This window comes from Pecten maximus, unplaced genomic scaffold, assembly GCF_902652985.1.
Source record: "Pecten maximus unplaced genomic scaffold, xPecMax1.1, whole genome shotgun sequence".
NCBI lineage: Eukaryota > Metazoa > Mollusca > Bivalvia > Pectinida > Pectinidae > Pecten > Pecten maximus.
In genome coordinates this window covers 168-17,420 of record NW_022979636.1, presented here as the reverse complement: position 1 = coordinate 17,420, position 17,253 = coordinate 168, and the positions used below count along the sequence as shown (strand labels likewise).

General features: G+C 34.2%; 1 protein-coding gene across 1 annotated transcript; it reads right to left on the bottom strand.

Moving 5' to 3' along the window:
- Positions 1–315: 315 nt before the first annotated feature.
- Positions 316–15,972, bottom strand: LOC117319046 (xylulose kinase-like). Its single transcript, XM_033873951.1, has 19 exons — positions 15,874–15,972; positions 14,979–15,061; positions 14,428–14,497; positions 13,353–13,433; positions 12,643–12,729; positions 11,983–12,075; positions 11,465–11,566; positions 10,751–10,882; positions 10,337–10,396; positions 9,578–9,659; positions 9,398–9,438; positions 8,714–8,829; positions 8,007–8,122; positions 7,715–7,788; positions 6,146–6,242; positions 5,636–5,694; positions 5,091–5,178; positions 3,191–3,276; positions 316–1,422 (listed from the first exon to the last, which is right to left on the bottom strand). The coding sequence occupies exons 1-19, from the start codon at positions 15,928–15,930 to the stop codon at positions 1,372–1,374; spliced, it is 1,575 nt and encodes a 524-aa protein (XP_033729842.1). The 5' UTR covers positions 15,931–15,972; the 3' UTR covers positions 316–1,371.
- Positions 15,973–17,253: the final 1,281 nt, after the last annotated feature.

Sequence of the window (17,253 nt, the reverse complement as noted above, 5' to 3'; positions counted from 1 at the left end):
TAGATTTTTTGCATCACTGTGCCTTACTCGACAACAAAACAATACAATGTACGACTTGTATTTCTAGCTACTTCCTTTTTCAAACATATGTTATGTATGTAGGAGCAACAAATTCAAAATAATAGCGCCTGTGTGAATTTAAAACAAAGCATGTTGTCTCTTCTAAACATGTCACCGACAATGTTAACATATACTTGCATATAGAGAACACTCGAAGCGAGTAACGACCGATACAGGTAATAGCTAACTTCGTGTTCAAGCGACTTTTCAGTTGCTTGGTTTCTTATTACAGCAGAGATAACAATTAATACCGTCGTCATTTGCTCGTTTTATTGTACAAATGGTTACAATGTATCAGTACTAACATTTATAAAAAGAAACAGAGTATACATGTCGATATTAAACCGTTATGCCATCAAAAACATCAAATACTGAAATATAATTATAAAAAAATACAATTCGACAATCATTTCTTAAAAGACACGGGTACAACGTCAGCTGTATAGTGAAGAACATAACACTTTATGTGTCATTTTGATACACATGAATAGCTGTGTGTAAATGACTAGAGGGAGGCCTGCACAATTTTCAACCTGTAAATCCATAATAATAATCTTAATTAAACAAGACCGTCACCAACAGATAACTGACGGGAATTAATTAACTCGGGATAGTCCACGATAGGTGTCGTATTATAAGAGATATATGTTGGCGATATTTCATTTAAAAACAAACGAAAAGAAATGTAACTATGACTGACAAAGACGATGGTTTTCGGCTTGAAAACATAATTCAATTTCTCCTAATATAAAGTAAAGAGGCCAGACTCTTTTCAGAAATATCAGAAAATTTCGGTACTTAATTAATAATTTAAAATCCGTTTCATTTATTTAAGCTCCCGTTTGCCAAATATGTTAAATGATGTGACTAGTTCAATTACAAATGTCTGCACGGTGACTTTATACACCCAGAGAAGAATAAGCCATTTGAAGAACGATCGACGTCCTACATGTTTACCTCAAAAGATTAGTACGCCTGACTTGTAAGCATGTCTTACCGTACAATACCAGTATGCCACATTTGTAACCATTTTAAAGCTAATACCGTGACAAAGCAAACAGATGAGGGAAACAATATAAACACTTATACCTGAATCTGCTTGAATAACTAAACCTAAGACTGTTTTGTTAAACAAGACATAAACATAATGGCATTTTTTCAGAACACATGTACAAATGAAATAATTTCATATTAATTTGGCACATTGTATTCAATTTTGTAAAAACAAATCGAGTAGAATCAAGTGAATCATACATGGTACACAGCAACGTTATCAGCATGCGTCTTTAATGTCTGTCCTCCACGAATTTGCTACATCAGCTGTTCCAGGGTTTTGTACCTTTCGCTCATACTCTGGTATATCTGAAACGAACAAACATGTGTTTGATTACAAACAGTATTTGATCTTGTTATCAACTTTAACTGTCATTGATTTGGTGTTGTCTGTCGTAGTAATTGTATTTCAATATCAACCCTGACGTTTATATGATGATATTATGTGGTAATTTTAATAAACAAACGTCTTAGAATCCATCTAATTTGCAAATTTGCATTTAATAATGAATGTATACGGCGAAAGTATTTTTATCTTCATTATAGAAAATATATAATCAGATAAAAATGCAATATTTTCAATACAGAAACAATCTTTTCATAAATGGAATAACAACTTTTAAATGCAAGTACAAATCAAGGGATAACGGGTTTATATCTAATATAATATAGCCCAGAAGAGCCAAGTCGGTGACTTTTGAGCTACATTACATGTAGCATACAGACGATTTTAGACCTCCAATCGTATTATCTCCAACATGTGTATGGCTGGAGAAAGGCTGGTGAAGGTTTGTAAGTACATGCTGATCATGAAAGATCGATCTAGATGTTGGACAAGTGCATACGGACAAATCAAATCGGTAAATTCTCAATTTCTCTTTTACGATCGAGTTCCTCTTTAGCTGGAGACACTAAAGCAACATCCGATTTCTGGTTACTTACAACTAAAACTGATCAATAAATTACTAAATGTGTCCTTGGTAGTGAGAGGTCATGGACCAGGTCACTTAAACCCGACATCACAACTCTAGAAAATAAAAACTAATCTGACTAACTGGTGTTTTCTTTTTGACAGAAGCCACTAGCTCCCTACCAGGTCATCGCCGATTTCTCGATTAGAAAGAAGTTAGGCTCTCGATGTTAATTTACAGAGCCGTACCCGCTGACCTATTGAAACATTGTATTTCCATGGGGATATTGAACGTGTCCAAATATTATGCTTCAAAAATAGAACACCTATAGGACTCTTTCAACAATACGCCTACTGTCAAGCTCTTTCATCGAACAATTGGATTTTTTACAAACAAATATGGGTGATTAATGTGTGTCTAATTTGTGGCAAAATCGTGAATAATCCACCACAAGTATGGAGACTATGCACTTAGGCATAGCATTAATATTGTTCCCGTTGTCAACTTTTTACAAAATGTATATGATTTTGACAAAAAAAAATTAAAAACCATACTTAAATTGTGTATGTTCATATACCATCTACATGTAAAGATTTGACCGTCCGATCTGTTTCAACCACACACGGATTCATCTTTTTGGTTATTTACTTTCCATCTTTCCAGCATTACTCATTTTAATCATGTATTAAAGTTAAGAGTATTCACTCAAAAATGAATGAAAAAAGATTGCAAGAAGAAATAAAGAATAACAATCCCGTTTCATGTTAAAGACGTTTTCTATAGTCTATATAGTCTGATGTAAGTAATCTATCAAAATCGACAACTATCAAAGAGTCACCCAGCCCCAAACAGAAGACATTGAATCAAAACGGAAATTGGGATATTTTGTGACCAAATCTTTCCAAAAAAAAAATTAAAACATAGACGCGGCATGGCTTCAGCTAGCGATTCGACTAACGTTTTTATTGAATATTGTATGTACGGACTATCTAGTAGACCCCATTTAGTTTCAGTCTAGTTACATGTACCCTTCCACTTCACCATTTCTGTATTCCTGGACTACAGATTCGGATACAAAATAGCCATTCTACTTGGAGAAATATTCTCTTCCCGGAAGTTCCGTTTTGGTATCAAATAAGACAAACCCTGTTAGGAGTACTATTTACCTCTGATGCTCCATTACTTGGCGTTGCCACACACATAGGCTCTGGGTGTCCCTTCACAACATCAGAAAACTTTAATCCTGTCACACCTTGTGATTAAAAGTAGAAACATCACAAACATATATTGGTCTCAATAAAGTGTACTTAACTTGCACAACTACCGGACCAATATGAACAACTCAATGGACGTTTCATTGTCGGATGTCCACGGCTGACTACACTAAACTACGCTACAGCCGTGGGTACATGTACCCGACCATGTGGAAGTTAAAGCCGGTAAAAAATGCTGTTGGTTTTGTATAATAATCATCATTAGACAAATACTTTTATTATCAATAATAATTATCACACCATCCGTTATATTGTTTTTGTTTTGCTCCCTTTTTTAAGTCCCCCAAACGAAGTGGGGTACGTAGTGGTTTTGCTCTGTTTCTTCTTCTTCTTCTTCCGCCGTGGAATTTTGTCCTGATTTTTTCTCGAAAACTATTTGTCGGATTCTAATGAAACTTTTCACGAGTATAGGGGTGGGATAGGAGGGGTACAATCGAGTTAACAAAATGGCCGCCATAGCGAGGCTTCTGATTGGCTGAAATTTAGATATTGTCCGATTTTGGCGAAAATAGGTACAGTATATAGCGGTTTTGAGGGAAGGCGAACACAATGGTACCACTTTCGAAAACCTGTGTTGCCATGGAAACGAAATGGAGGCCTCTGATTGGTCAAAATTTAGATATTGTCAGATTTTGATGAAATTTGGTATGTAGGTACAATATGTACATCATGGAACACCGGTCACTCTCGTAACCGCACTTTCACTTTTTAACAAAATGGCCGCAATTTCCTGGCCTCTGATTGGTCCAAATTTACATATTATCTGATTTTGATGAAATTTGGTATGTAGGTACATTATACTATATAGGGATTTTGAGGGAAGGTGAACACAATGGTACAATGTACAATTTTCGAAAACCTGTGTTGCCATGGAAACGAAATGGAGGCCTCCGATTAGTCGAAAATTAGATATTGTCCGATTTTGATGAAATTTGGTTTGTAGGTACATCATGAACACGGGACAATCCCGTAGCCTCACTTCCAAATTTTAACAAAATGGCCGCCATTTTCTGGCCTCTGATTAGTCTTTACCTATTGTCTGATTTTGATGAAATTTGGTATATAGGTACATCATGGGATACCGGTCAATCTCAATCGTTACCTCACTTTCACTTTTTAACAAAATTGCCGCCATTTCCTGGTCTCTGATTGGTCTAAATTAAGATATTCTCCGATTTTGATGAAACTTGGTATCTATGTAGATCATGGGACACCGGTCACTCTTGTAACCTAACTTTCATATTTTAACAAAATGGGTGCAATTTCCAGGCCTCTGATTGGTCCAAATTGAGATATTGTCTGATTTTGATGAAATTTGGTGAGTAGGGGTATTAGGGGACTGCAAAATCAACTGAATGGGTTTCGTTCCCTTAGCAAACATACGGACGCTTCTGATTGGTCGAAATTTAGATGTTATTCGATTTCAATGAAATTTGGTATATAGGGATATTGAGGGATGCCGAACATAATGGTACGACTGCGGTTTCCCATTACAATTAGTACTTGTTCATTTAGACATTCCATTTAATTATATTTTTCCATATTCTTTCAAACGATGGTCTCATTTAATTATCATTTTCAATATTTTGTCACAGCCCAAATTAATAAAAAAAAGATAAACACTCACAATTTCTGTGTCGGTTCAAATGTCGGTATTATTATTAAGTTATTAATACTTATGTATTCCTGTGATGTCGTTCACATAACACAACTAATAAGACTAACAAACCTTCTAAAATATTAAAGTCACTTCAAACACTTTCACAGAACATTTCAAAATACTTCAATTTACCATGTTTAGCCCTATAGCAACCGCCAAGTGCTGCCGAGTTAGGGACATCTGTAACGTACACAGGCGCATTGAAGACATCAGACAAAACCTGCAAGCAGAAATATCACTTGTCTAGATTACTCTTCATGGTTAATATTATTTTCAAAGTTTCAAATTTCTGCTTTAACCAATTGCAACAAAGTCTGTATCAAAAGGACTGTACCATGCGTAGATATCTTAAAACAAACAAAATAGTTTGTACATTTTCAACATTCCAGTTATCTATATCATCTTATTTTTTCATCAGATAAAACGCTGACTTCAGACACTGAAAATAACAATCTTTTTAGTATAACATGTATACCCGTTTAACATTATATTAACTCTCCATTCAAATACACCCGCTATTATGTTACAGATATTTACAGCAAAATATACTTTTTATCAAAATACCTTTTCTGAACTTACGAAACTTATTTTCAACCCAATGCTGGGTTTTTTTTCAAAACAAATCAGGATTACCTGATAATGAATTAAAACTTGATAGTTTTCAACTGAAATCTTACCTGCAAAATTGCCTTATTGGAGGAAGCTCCACCAGTAGCTAGAACCCGTGTCTGGGGACCTACAGACGTGAAATGTATATATAGGTTAAACCAATTTGGTAATGATTTCATATATTTAGTAAAATAGCATATACTAAATACTTATGGATGACAAAGTGTTGTATTTATATACGAACAATATTCACCGTACAAATGTATATGCTGGATAAGGTTCTATGTCTGTTCAGAAGGCATTACTTTTGTTAATTAAGACAAAACAGGGACCTTGGTACTTCAAAAAATAAAGTGCTTTGACGAGACATTGAAAAATATTAGGATGATGTTAAGTCAAACTTGTATTGAGAGACCAGGCCAACAAAATCTGAAGGAATTATTTCAAAGTGATAATATATTTGTATATTAGTTAGTTGGTATGGGGAAATGGATGTTACAGACTTGTAAGAGAGCAGACAGCTTCTATCTAATTGTACACACAAATATAATGACATACAATGTATATATAATACTAACCAACACTCATTCCGCGGAGTTCTGCGTACATCCTTCTGGCTAAAAACTGACTTTCTAATACAGCTCGTACTTCTACTTCGGGCGGGAAACTATCAACCTAAGTTAACACAACAACAAAGTAATTTGTACGTCGGTCATCCTCGAAATTTGAGGGTTCTGATTCGATATACCTATATCTTACTTGCATTATGTGAATATATGCTTAACTTATCTGCACTGTATGAACATATCATAGCAAAATCGAAGATTCGTTGTTTGTCATTTGATATATTTCAGACAAAATATTCATGAGGAAGGGTTTTCATTTACATGCTGTAAATCATGGCTGACTCAGGCGCTACATGTCATACCGAAATATGACACGCAACGCTGTGAAAATGTACTATAATTGTGTGGTGTGGTATGTCACAACCCAATCAGAAGGGTTTGTATTACTGACGAGACCTAGAAGGACAAAAAATTATCATGCAGTTTCATATTCTTAATTTGGCATTGCTATATATATATTAATAATACATGCTATTTGTGTGTCTTTTGTTTATGTCTGAAATTTGACAACGTAGGCCATTTGTACAAAGACATGTTACCAGGGAACATGATACTACTGTTGGCCTTAATTAACTAATTCATTATACACATATAGTTAAAGGTTAAATTTTGGCCTTAATTAACTAATTCATTATACACATATAGTTAAAGGTTAAATTAATGTGTCTTTTATACATCTTTTGAAATGGTCCCTTTCTAGCGGGATATAATACAAAAGATACCACTGCAGGCTTTACGTATCTATCTAAGATGACGATTTAAACACATCTGAAGCTCACAACCTCGACAGTGAACTTCCATACATGTAGCAAAATGTACTAAAATGTCGTGACAACACAAGAGGTCTCAACAAAGTTTGTCAATGATTGAAAGAAATACATGGAAATAAAAGTCTAAATGTCAACATTCAGAAGGCCATGCTCCATATACACAATGTACATGTACTGTATGTAGTATAATTTTTGTTGGGAATATTGTGTATTTTCATTCCTTTTAGTTTTTTCTTGTAGATTAGTTGGAATTATGAATTATCCATTATGAATCAATTGTAATGACATTTCATGTCAAAATAAAAGTAACCAATAAGACATTTATCTCCAAAGTAGTCGACAGGCCTAGGTAAAATGTACATGCTACAAATGTATGTCTCAACGACTTTGTTCCAAAATAATACCATAGTATCAACAAAATGGCAAATTGTATCATAACTCTGTATTAGAAAGTATTTGTATATGACAACTAATGAAATATAAAATTGACAACAAACTAAGTGGTGAAATGATTTTTTATTTGTTATATCACAATATCAACAAATATATATCATACTAAGAACTGTTTTAACCAAAACATGGAAAAATACAGAATGTTAGAGCCAAAATTTATCAAAACACTTAAGTCCAATGTTTCATTACCGACGTTTTGGGGTTTGTTTTTTTTGTGTGACTTTTTGTGACTTTTTGTTCAATAAAATACATGTATGAACAGTTGTCACAATCTCGGCTTTGTACCGAACTAACATACCTTCTCATCACTGCTGTTGAATCTGGATGTACCCATTGCCAATGGCTGGATTTCTGTTGCATCAAAATATATACCTGTATGAATGAAATCAACAGAACAAGTAATTTGATTATTCTTTGTGTATTTCATAAGCAAGTGATTATTAATAATGATTTCCTGAAAATGAAAAAAAATGCATTTTGAAAACAAGGTGTGTTTATGATGATACTAAAACAGGAAGAACAATGACATCAATGGTAAAGCTGTCTTTAACAACATTCGATTACTGTTAATTTGAGAATGATTTACCTACCTATGTTGCCATTGTTACCCATAGGTGTGGTAGTCAAGCTGCTAGAGAATGTGTCCCAGGAACCTCCCGCACTCTCACGCTGAATTCTCTCCCGTGTTAATGATCCGTTCTTAAAGCTTCAAAAAATTAATACAACAAGAACATGAAGGTTTAACAAAAAAAAACCAGTGTAAATGCAAGTTTTTAACAGTAAGCTTATTTAAATGATCTTTTCATGCTTAAAGAACAACACTACATTACGAATGTGAAATAATGCTTCATCTAAATTGTATCAAAATACATACATTATTATATGCAAATTTATTACGGCACTTATTTGTTGAATTTTGGGGAATCGATCAATATTGAGAACTCGGGTATCTTGATTGATTTGTTCCCAATTCCTTTCAGATCTCGTCCTAAACTGTGTGTACATTCCATTAAATCAAATATATAAGAGTTACTTCCCTTTCTATGGAATTCATTTATTATGGCCAACTTCTGCTCAAAAGTTCAAAAAAAAATATCTTATATAGTTTAAAAGTTGAACAACTTCATCAGATTCCCTTATCATTACTGATGATACACAAATGTAGATAACATGAGAACAGCCAAGGTGATTACTGAAGGTCACCCATATAACAGAACATAAGAAAGGTCACTGTGTACATTTTATTCAAAAAAGTGTCAACTGTTATTATTTTAAAACGTCGACAGGAATGTCTTACCAGACAAGAGCCATATAGTCGTTGGAGTCAATGGGGTTAACAAATATGTGGCCCTCAAGACCTGCTCTCTGCTCCTTGAGCCACAGAAATACTGTGTCACTGGTACCGAGACTCACCTGAACAGGTATAACGTTAGATATAAAGTTTTATTATATACATGTATATATATATAACTTAAGGGTGCATGTTGCAAAATTGGGAACTATACTTCATTTCGAAAGAGTTACAATAAAATACTTGTAAACCATGCTTTAGATAGTTCTTGATTAAAACATATTCAAAGGAAATGGGGAGCAATCATTATGAACAAATATTCTATCTGTTAAGCAGATGGAATCTCCTCAAAGTACAGTGCAAATGAAGACCTCATAAGTTTACATGTACAATTAAAATTAATGTAAATTGAAATGCTTACTGCTATATATACATAATTTATTTGAAAAAGTTAACAGTGAAACTGGGTCAAATTTATTCTTTGCATTTCACCACAAGAAGTGTCATTTAAATACTAGTATTCTAAGCCTTTTATGTTCTGAAAAAGAGGCTTTTAAAATAAATTTGTGTCCAGAAGAGACTTTATACATGCCATGTGAACTGCACTTAAAAATAATATTAATGGCGTTTCTAACAAACACATCTAGTAAATAAACAGAGTAATTACCCCAATATTGTATATAGACTTACAATAGCGTCCCCCTCCCTAGGAGCAAGTCCTGCCAGTGAGGCTGTAACACAAATGACCAATAAAGATACACAAGTTAAAAACAAAAATTCAATGGAAATTCAGAAACGGATTTAATAGAAGAACATCAACATACAGTTTCGTATATTACAAAGACAGTCACTGATGAGTATATTACATACCTGGATTGTCGCCTGTGAATGCCACTATTTTACAGAGCGGAGAAATTCCATATCTGTCCACAAAGTACTTTGACACATTCCCCTGAAAACAGAAAATTTCAAAAACATATATGTTATTTTATCTGTCTCGAGCAATAATACATCTGACAGTGATTGATATTGAACAAAAATTGATTTTAACATCCTAGTGCTGTCTGAATTACTTTCGAACAATTCCTTACTGTTTTGTAGACTAAAATTTTGGTTGTATTTGTATTTATGCAGATTGCAGATAAGATATCAAAATTAAATTTGTCAAATAGTATATCTTATTAAAAAGTAGCAGTAATGGACCATACATTTTTTTGAAAAGGGACTTTGAAGAAATAATGAAAAAAAAGTAAAGCTCAAATCTTATTGCAAAACTGTTAAATGCAAAAATATACATGTGCAAAATACAGAGGCGAGTAGGACATTATTGACAAAAGTATTTTACAAAAGTTAATAGTAAAACAAAAAGTAATAGATTCTAATGCATACTCTCATTCACTAATTGGCCTTAAGATTTCAAGGAATTAACAAATTCAGAGGATTATACATTTCTTTTGTATTGATATCAGATAGCCAAGTTGTAGACCAATTGATAGCCTAAATTTCACTGATGATTTTGAGAAGCAAACAAAAAGCTAGATGATGGCCAACATACAACATATGACTTCATCTTCCCTAAAAGCCTTGTACAGTACTAAATAAGAAAGGAAAAAATCTATATTCGCTTACCACAACAGTATGAGATGGAACAGGTTCCCCTAACTTTATAGCCAAGTTATCTCCACAAGCCTGAAAAACAGATTATCACAAATCGTAATTCAACAGGGAAAGACTTTTCAAGTTGGTGTAAATGTTTGACAATTAAAAACAGATGCATGTTATGTCAAACATTACTGTCAACTTTAATGTACCGGTAAATCTTTTTTCTCAAAACTAAAAGACTTCTAGGTGTGCAGAACTGATGTGAAAGAAAGACTATAATGTTCTGAAATCTTTTACTAAAATATCAATTTTAATATAAATATTCGATATCATATACAGCAATTGATAAACATTTTTTAAGACGAACCTTTTTGTTTAAAAACTCACTGCATGCATTCATAATAGAGACAAATTATACAGAATATACATGTTCAAAAATACCTTTAAACATTCAGGTGACCAAGTTTTGTTGACAATGTCCAGAAGGTTCATACCGGATCCATCACTGTAGTCTATTGGAGCGAAATCCCCACAGAAGAGAGAAGCCGCAAAACTACTCACTAGGGAAATCCTCTGTAGCGGTAGACATTTACAGTAAAATGTATTCAACATGACATTTTATAGTTATTATAAACATTGCATGTCCTTATCTAAGCTTTTTTTTTTGCAATGAGATTTTTTTCAAGAGGTGATTTGATCTTTTGTTCTCTAGTAGGATCAGCTTAGCAATGGGAATTTTTTTTTTTAAATTCTTTAAAATGTAAACATTTATACTAATGTTTCAACAACATATATTGTTTAAATACAAAAAATTCTAACATCAAACTGTGTTTCGTCATATTTCTTCTGCTCTCAATGACCACATTTTAAAATCTCTAACTCAGACAATAAAATTAATACATTTTACCACAGTGTGTATACAAATGGTACAGTGACCTGCAGTACAATAACCGAGGAGGTCACAGCATATTTGATTAAATAAAAGTTTAAAAGTTCACAATTTTAAATACTTATACAAAGATCTGAATGATTAAAAGTAAAAAGTAAAGATTTCTGATTTTTAAGTGAAAAAGTCTTCCTTACATCTTGAAAATTTCACATGGTGAAAGAACACACAAGTGCAGTTTTGTCCCAAACAATTATGATGTAATTTACCTCTGTTTTGGAATATGCATCAGACTGTGTTTGTGATATCTTCATAATTTGATTTCCAGTATATCTCTCAAATCCTCTTGCTCCTGTGATTTCAGCAAGGCGCTGAATAGACAGGGAAAACAAAGTTATATATGTGCGTCATAAGGTATTTTGTATTGTTGTTACAATTCTTACATAATCCAAGATACTAAAGGATCTTCAGCCACAATTACACTAGGATAAAATATCCAGGGCTGGAAACCATCACGGGTTCAACTGCACAACATATTGAAAATAACATAAGCCCATTTTTAACCTGTTTGATATAGCCTATATAGGTTTACACACTACCTGTAAAAGATTTCCAAGTCCAATAAGTTTGGAGATGATAGAACTCTGGTAAAAACACTATCCATATCAATGTTGGTGTTTTTATTTGTATTTTTAACACCATTATAGATGAACTAAACCTTTAGATTTCCATTGACATTTAAGTTATGTTAGTTTCAAGCTAAGTCCCAAATTATCATGTGTTTTACCATTGGTCCTCCTACAGCTGCCTCTAACTGTCGACACTGCTGAGTGGTACTGGAGTCCATCCATATCGGGGAGTCGGTCACACTGAAGCTAGCCTGTCAATCATATACATGTCATCACTATACATCTACAAATGTAGCATATACAATATTCTAATAGAAATAGCGTTTTCTGTATAACATGGTACATAAAAAAAAATCCAAGCATTTCATTCCCAATTTCCAGAAGCAAATTTTAGGATATCATCTTCATTTAAAGCCTAAATTGTGTACTTCGTTTCTTAGCACAAATCAATCCATGTGTGTTTTTTACACCATTAATAAAATTACAAATCAAATAAATGTTAGACTTTTCACAGCTATAAGTAAAGCCATCCTTTATTTCTGATCCTTAACAACAAGTGAGAACAATACATGCACATTTTGGACACACTATCTTTGTACCATTACATATCATTGTAATCTGTTTATATACCAGGTACTATACTAACAAATGGTTATACATTGCTGCATAGTACTTTGGGTGCATTGTGCAGACACACAACTGTATCATATACTTAGTACACAGCCTAATTAAGGTACATGTATCAGTAAGTCCATGAGATATTTACTGATACACATGTATTACCCCAAATTACAATTAGTACAGGTGTATAAAATTACCTGCAGCTGTTGGTGTAGTGGTTTGGCTGGATCCAGCTGCTTCAGTGTATCTCGTGCTCCTGTTTTCCAGTATACACTTCCATGTTGCTGTAAAAGAGCAGCATACTTTTGTACACATACAAATGTACATTAATTTTTGTGAACAATTTAGATCTAGGTCAGATGTCTCCTCCATATTTTAATTCCAATAATTTAAAGATCAGGTAAATGGAGTATTTTAGCCAATCTTCAATGAGTGTGAGTAAAATATTCTCTCTTTTTTTTGTCACATTCAAACTTAATTGCAAGGTTTTGTTTGTTTATTCATGACATCAGTTGGTTTTGTTATGTTTAGAATTGTAATGTTTCTAGGAATATGCATAACAAGTGATTGGAAATCTGCTTAATAATGCATTCATTTGGGTGATCCAGGTAGTTGTTGGGTTGATTGAGAGCTAGCTACATGTAGTACAGTAAAATATATCCTTCAGGAGGACTCCAGATAAAAATAAATCCTATTAATGTTGGGTGATGGAGTAATCACAATTTATTATATAGTACTGTTTGAATTCAATCACTTCTATGATTAATACACCTGGAGTCCTCATGTTGGGTAGGTATTTTACTGAAATAAAACCCTCATCATCAGCATTGATTCTTCTTCTTTTTTATCTAAGGAGATAATGTATAGATATACCATATCTGTATATAAACATGGAAACATTAATCACCTGTCCTGCTCCAGATATTGCCACAACCTTAGAGAAGTCAAAACCACTTGCTTTAACTTGATCCAACAGAAGATCAAGAGCCTGTAATGAGAAAGTTATACATATAATAGAGTCTACAAAGTAAAACTCACAAATTAAAAAAAAAAGTAACAATCATTGTACAACATATGCTAGTTCTTGAACAGATTTAACACTGATTAGTCAGGTCAATGAATTTGGTAAACTGTCAAACATTTGAATTACCTCTTTCAAGAGCATGATGGGATTATATATAATTCATTGACAAAAAAGTTTCGCTCACCGGGTTGATTAGAGCAAACGTTTCAAAGATAAAACTTGCTGACCAAGTTGATTAGAACAAACGTTTAAAAGATAAAACGAAGGAACAGGACCAGGAGTCTTTTGGGTTGAGGAAAGACCTCAGGGCTTATTTTTTAATATTTGTTTATTTCTTTGTGCCAATCAATGCAATATACGGTTATGTGGTAGGGATCTCAACGGTTTCAAAGACATCAACATTGCCAAATAAACCCCTTTTGGCACTGCCCCTCAGCCTCTCAGAAAATTCAGCCCCATCATTTGTACAAACTTGAATCCCAGCTACCTAGGGATGCATGTTTCCACTAAAATATAAATGTCACACACTGCTTAGGCTAGAGAAGAAGTCGTTAATATCAATATTGCCAAATGGACCCCTTTTGCCCCCCACCCCTCAGACCCCTGGGGTCAGCCCTATTATTTGTATACATTTGAATCCAAGCCACCTTAAGATGCTTCCTACTTAATTTGGTAAAATTCTGATTAGTGGTTAAGAAGAAGAAATCAATTGTTGACGGACCCCAGATGGCACGGTATGGCAGAAGCTCATGATCACCTTGGTCCTTCGGACCAGGTGAGCTAAAACTCATATTTTAATCTACTGAAATCAACTTTGAATATAATTACTCTACAAATATAGTGGAATTAATAATGAATTTTGATATATTGAATTGTATCCAGTTCAGGCAGTGTGGGTACAATTTCAGTCAAGCATAGCACAGCAGATTGAAGGAGTTGGTAACCAATAACCACTAACCTTAACCCACATCACAGTTGGTGCAGTAACTGTGACTTTGTCATCATGGATGTGAGCCCCTCCTTGAGTCCTATAACAACATTGCACATTTCTTTAATAGCAAACATATTTTTTATTATTATATCTTTTTTATGAATTAGTATTTCCATTATCAACACAATGTGTGATAGTCATTAAATGTTATAGAATCAAATATAATCATATCTGTTATATGTATAATCTGTACAAGATTACGGGGGAATTAATACATACATGTGTTAATACGTACATTAATACATACATGTACATTACTTCTTTGCAGTATGCAAACTAACACAAATGAAATACGTCTTGTTATCATAAAAAATACAAATATTTAAGATAACATAATCATATGAATACAGAAGCACAACTGCATACAGAAGCACAATACAAACATTTGAAGAAAAAATATGAAATAATTGGATGATGATATTGATCAATGTCAAAGTAAAATGACGAAATATAAGCAAATTTTATACATTGTGCGGTGTGCCTTCTCTTTAAAAACTCAACTTAGGTATTGTACTTACTTGAACTCTGGAAGGTCGGTGTCAAATTTAACAGCAGCCTCATGTAAAACTTCGGAATCATCATTTACTGCTATCACTTTTATCTGTAGAATATATTTATACAGTTCGTGTATATAGAAGTCGTCCAAAATGTTCAGATGGTCTAATTGTGATTTATTTTTGGTCTCCTACATATGTACACTGTAAATGTAACACTTGATCCATTGTCAAGTTACACATGTATCTGAAGCCAGAGTTTCCTCTGGCCCTGACACCATGTCAGGTGTAGAAGGGAGTCAGAGGAAACTCAGACTAATATTATATAATGTGTCACAGTTAAAAACATTCATGTCTTTTAATTTTTGCACATCTGCTTATAAATCAGAACCTGTTATCCACATTGGTGGGCAAACGTGTACATGTAGTTAGTTACTTGTACTTTGTATGTTAAGTTAAAAGCAATGTTCACAATGACTAGCTATATAATATATAGCTAGTAAGCTACAAATTATATACACATATTTTGTATGTGTGTGTCTGTTGTGTCTCAAGAAATTTTATATAAACTTAAATCAGTCAATCCATTTCCAGTTTGTAAATTGTAGATATACACAATACCCTATAATCTTGCAAATGATCAACTTAGTTCAAACTGATACCAATTAAAACAATGTGGCTGCACGTGTATGCTAGAGCTCGACCTCAAATCAAACTGATAAGAGGCGAACCCGAGCTAGGCCTGTATATCTCTTATCAGAGAGGAGGTCCCGGCGTTATTGACAGGGAGTGGGTCACTAACAAACACTGCACAAAACTCTCTCGGTAAAGCAAACTGAATGAAAACAAATTTGGGCATGCATCAATATTTTCCGAAGATGACTGTCAGGTTGTCATGGTTAATGCATAGAGGGATTACCTGTTGTGTGCTGAAATCAAATCCGAGGTACACGCCGCTTTCAGTATCTTGCGCCATATTGTTGGGTTAAGAGTTCAAACTGCCGGTGTTGAAGCAAATACCGCCCCACAGTAATAATTACCGGAACATGTGGACTGCATTCCGGACCGTAATATCAAACGGAGGAGATTAGCTAGTATACTGTTGGTCAATTTGAATTAATGATATATACATCAAACAGATATCGGATATCAATAAGTAATAAGTTATTTAAAAATGGGTACATACACAAAATGTATGCTGATGAACTAATATCATATGAATGAATATTTTGTTTAAGATTATTTTTTCCCAAGAAAAATGCATTATCATATCTGTTGAAGATAGAAATACACAAGAAAAGAGTTTGTGGTGACCTTGTCAGTGTTAGCGTCAATATTAGCAAATAGACTTTTATGTATTTATGTTATTGCGCAAATTCGATAGTACACGGGGTAGGCGCGGACCTCCATTTGTACGTCACAAAAATAATTGGTAGATAAAAAAAAATAGCCTCTCCGGAGTATGACAGGTCCCACGACTACATATCCTTGACATGTAGGCGTGGGACGGGTCATACTCGGGAGAGGCTATTTTTTATCTGACAATTATTTTTTGTTACATAGGTCTGCGCCTACCCCCTGTACGTGTGTCGTTTTGAATGTTGAATTACTAGTAACATGAGTAAATCCTTCACAATACACAAGTACCGACCGCATTTTACAGCCGTTATACTTTTATGGAACCCAAAAAGATCCGAGGCTCCTAGCAGCTCTAGAAATGACGTCAGAACTGCACGTTGAGCGTCACCATATTCCGTAGTATTGTAACCACGCGTCCGCGGTAGCGCGGTTAATTGTTCACCGATGGAAGTTTTGCCGAAATCATTACGTTTTCCTGTTGATCACATCCATTGGAGGTACCCAAAAAGATCCGAAGCTCCTAGCAGCTCTAGAAATGACGTCAGAACTGCACGTTGAGCGTCACCATATTCCGTAGTATTGTTTACCACGCGTCCGCGGTAGCGTGGTTAATTGTTCACCGATGGAAGTTTTGCCGAAATCATAACGTTTTCCTGTTGATCACATCCCACTGGAGGTGCCCAAAAAGATCCGAAGCTCGTAGAAGCTCTAGAAATGACGTCAGAACTGCACGTTGAGCGTCACCATATTCCCGTAGTATTGTGACCACGCGTCCGCGGTAGCGTGGTTAATTGTTCACCGATGGAAGTTTTGCCGAAATCATAACGTTTTCCTGTTTATCACATCCCACTGGAGGTGCCCAAAAAGATCCGAAGCTCGTAGAAGCTCTAGAAATGACGTCAGAACTGCACGTTGAGCGTCACCATATTCCGTAGTATTG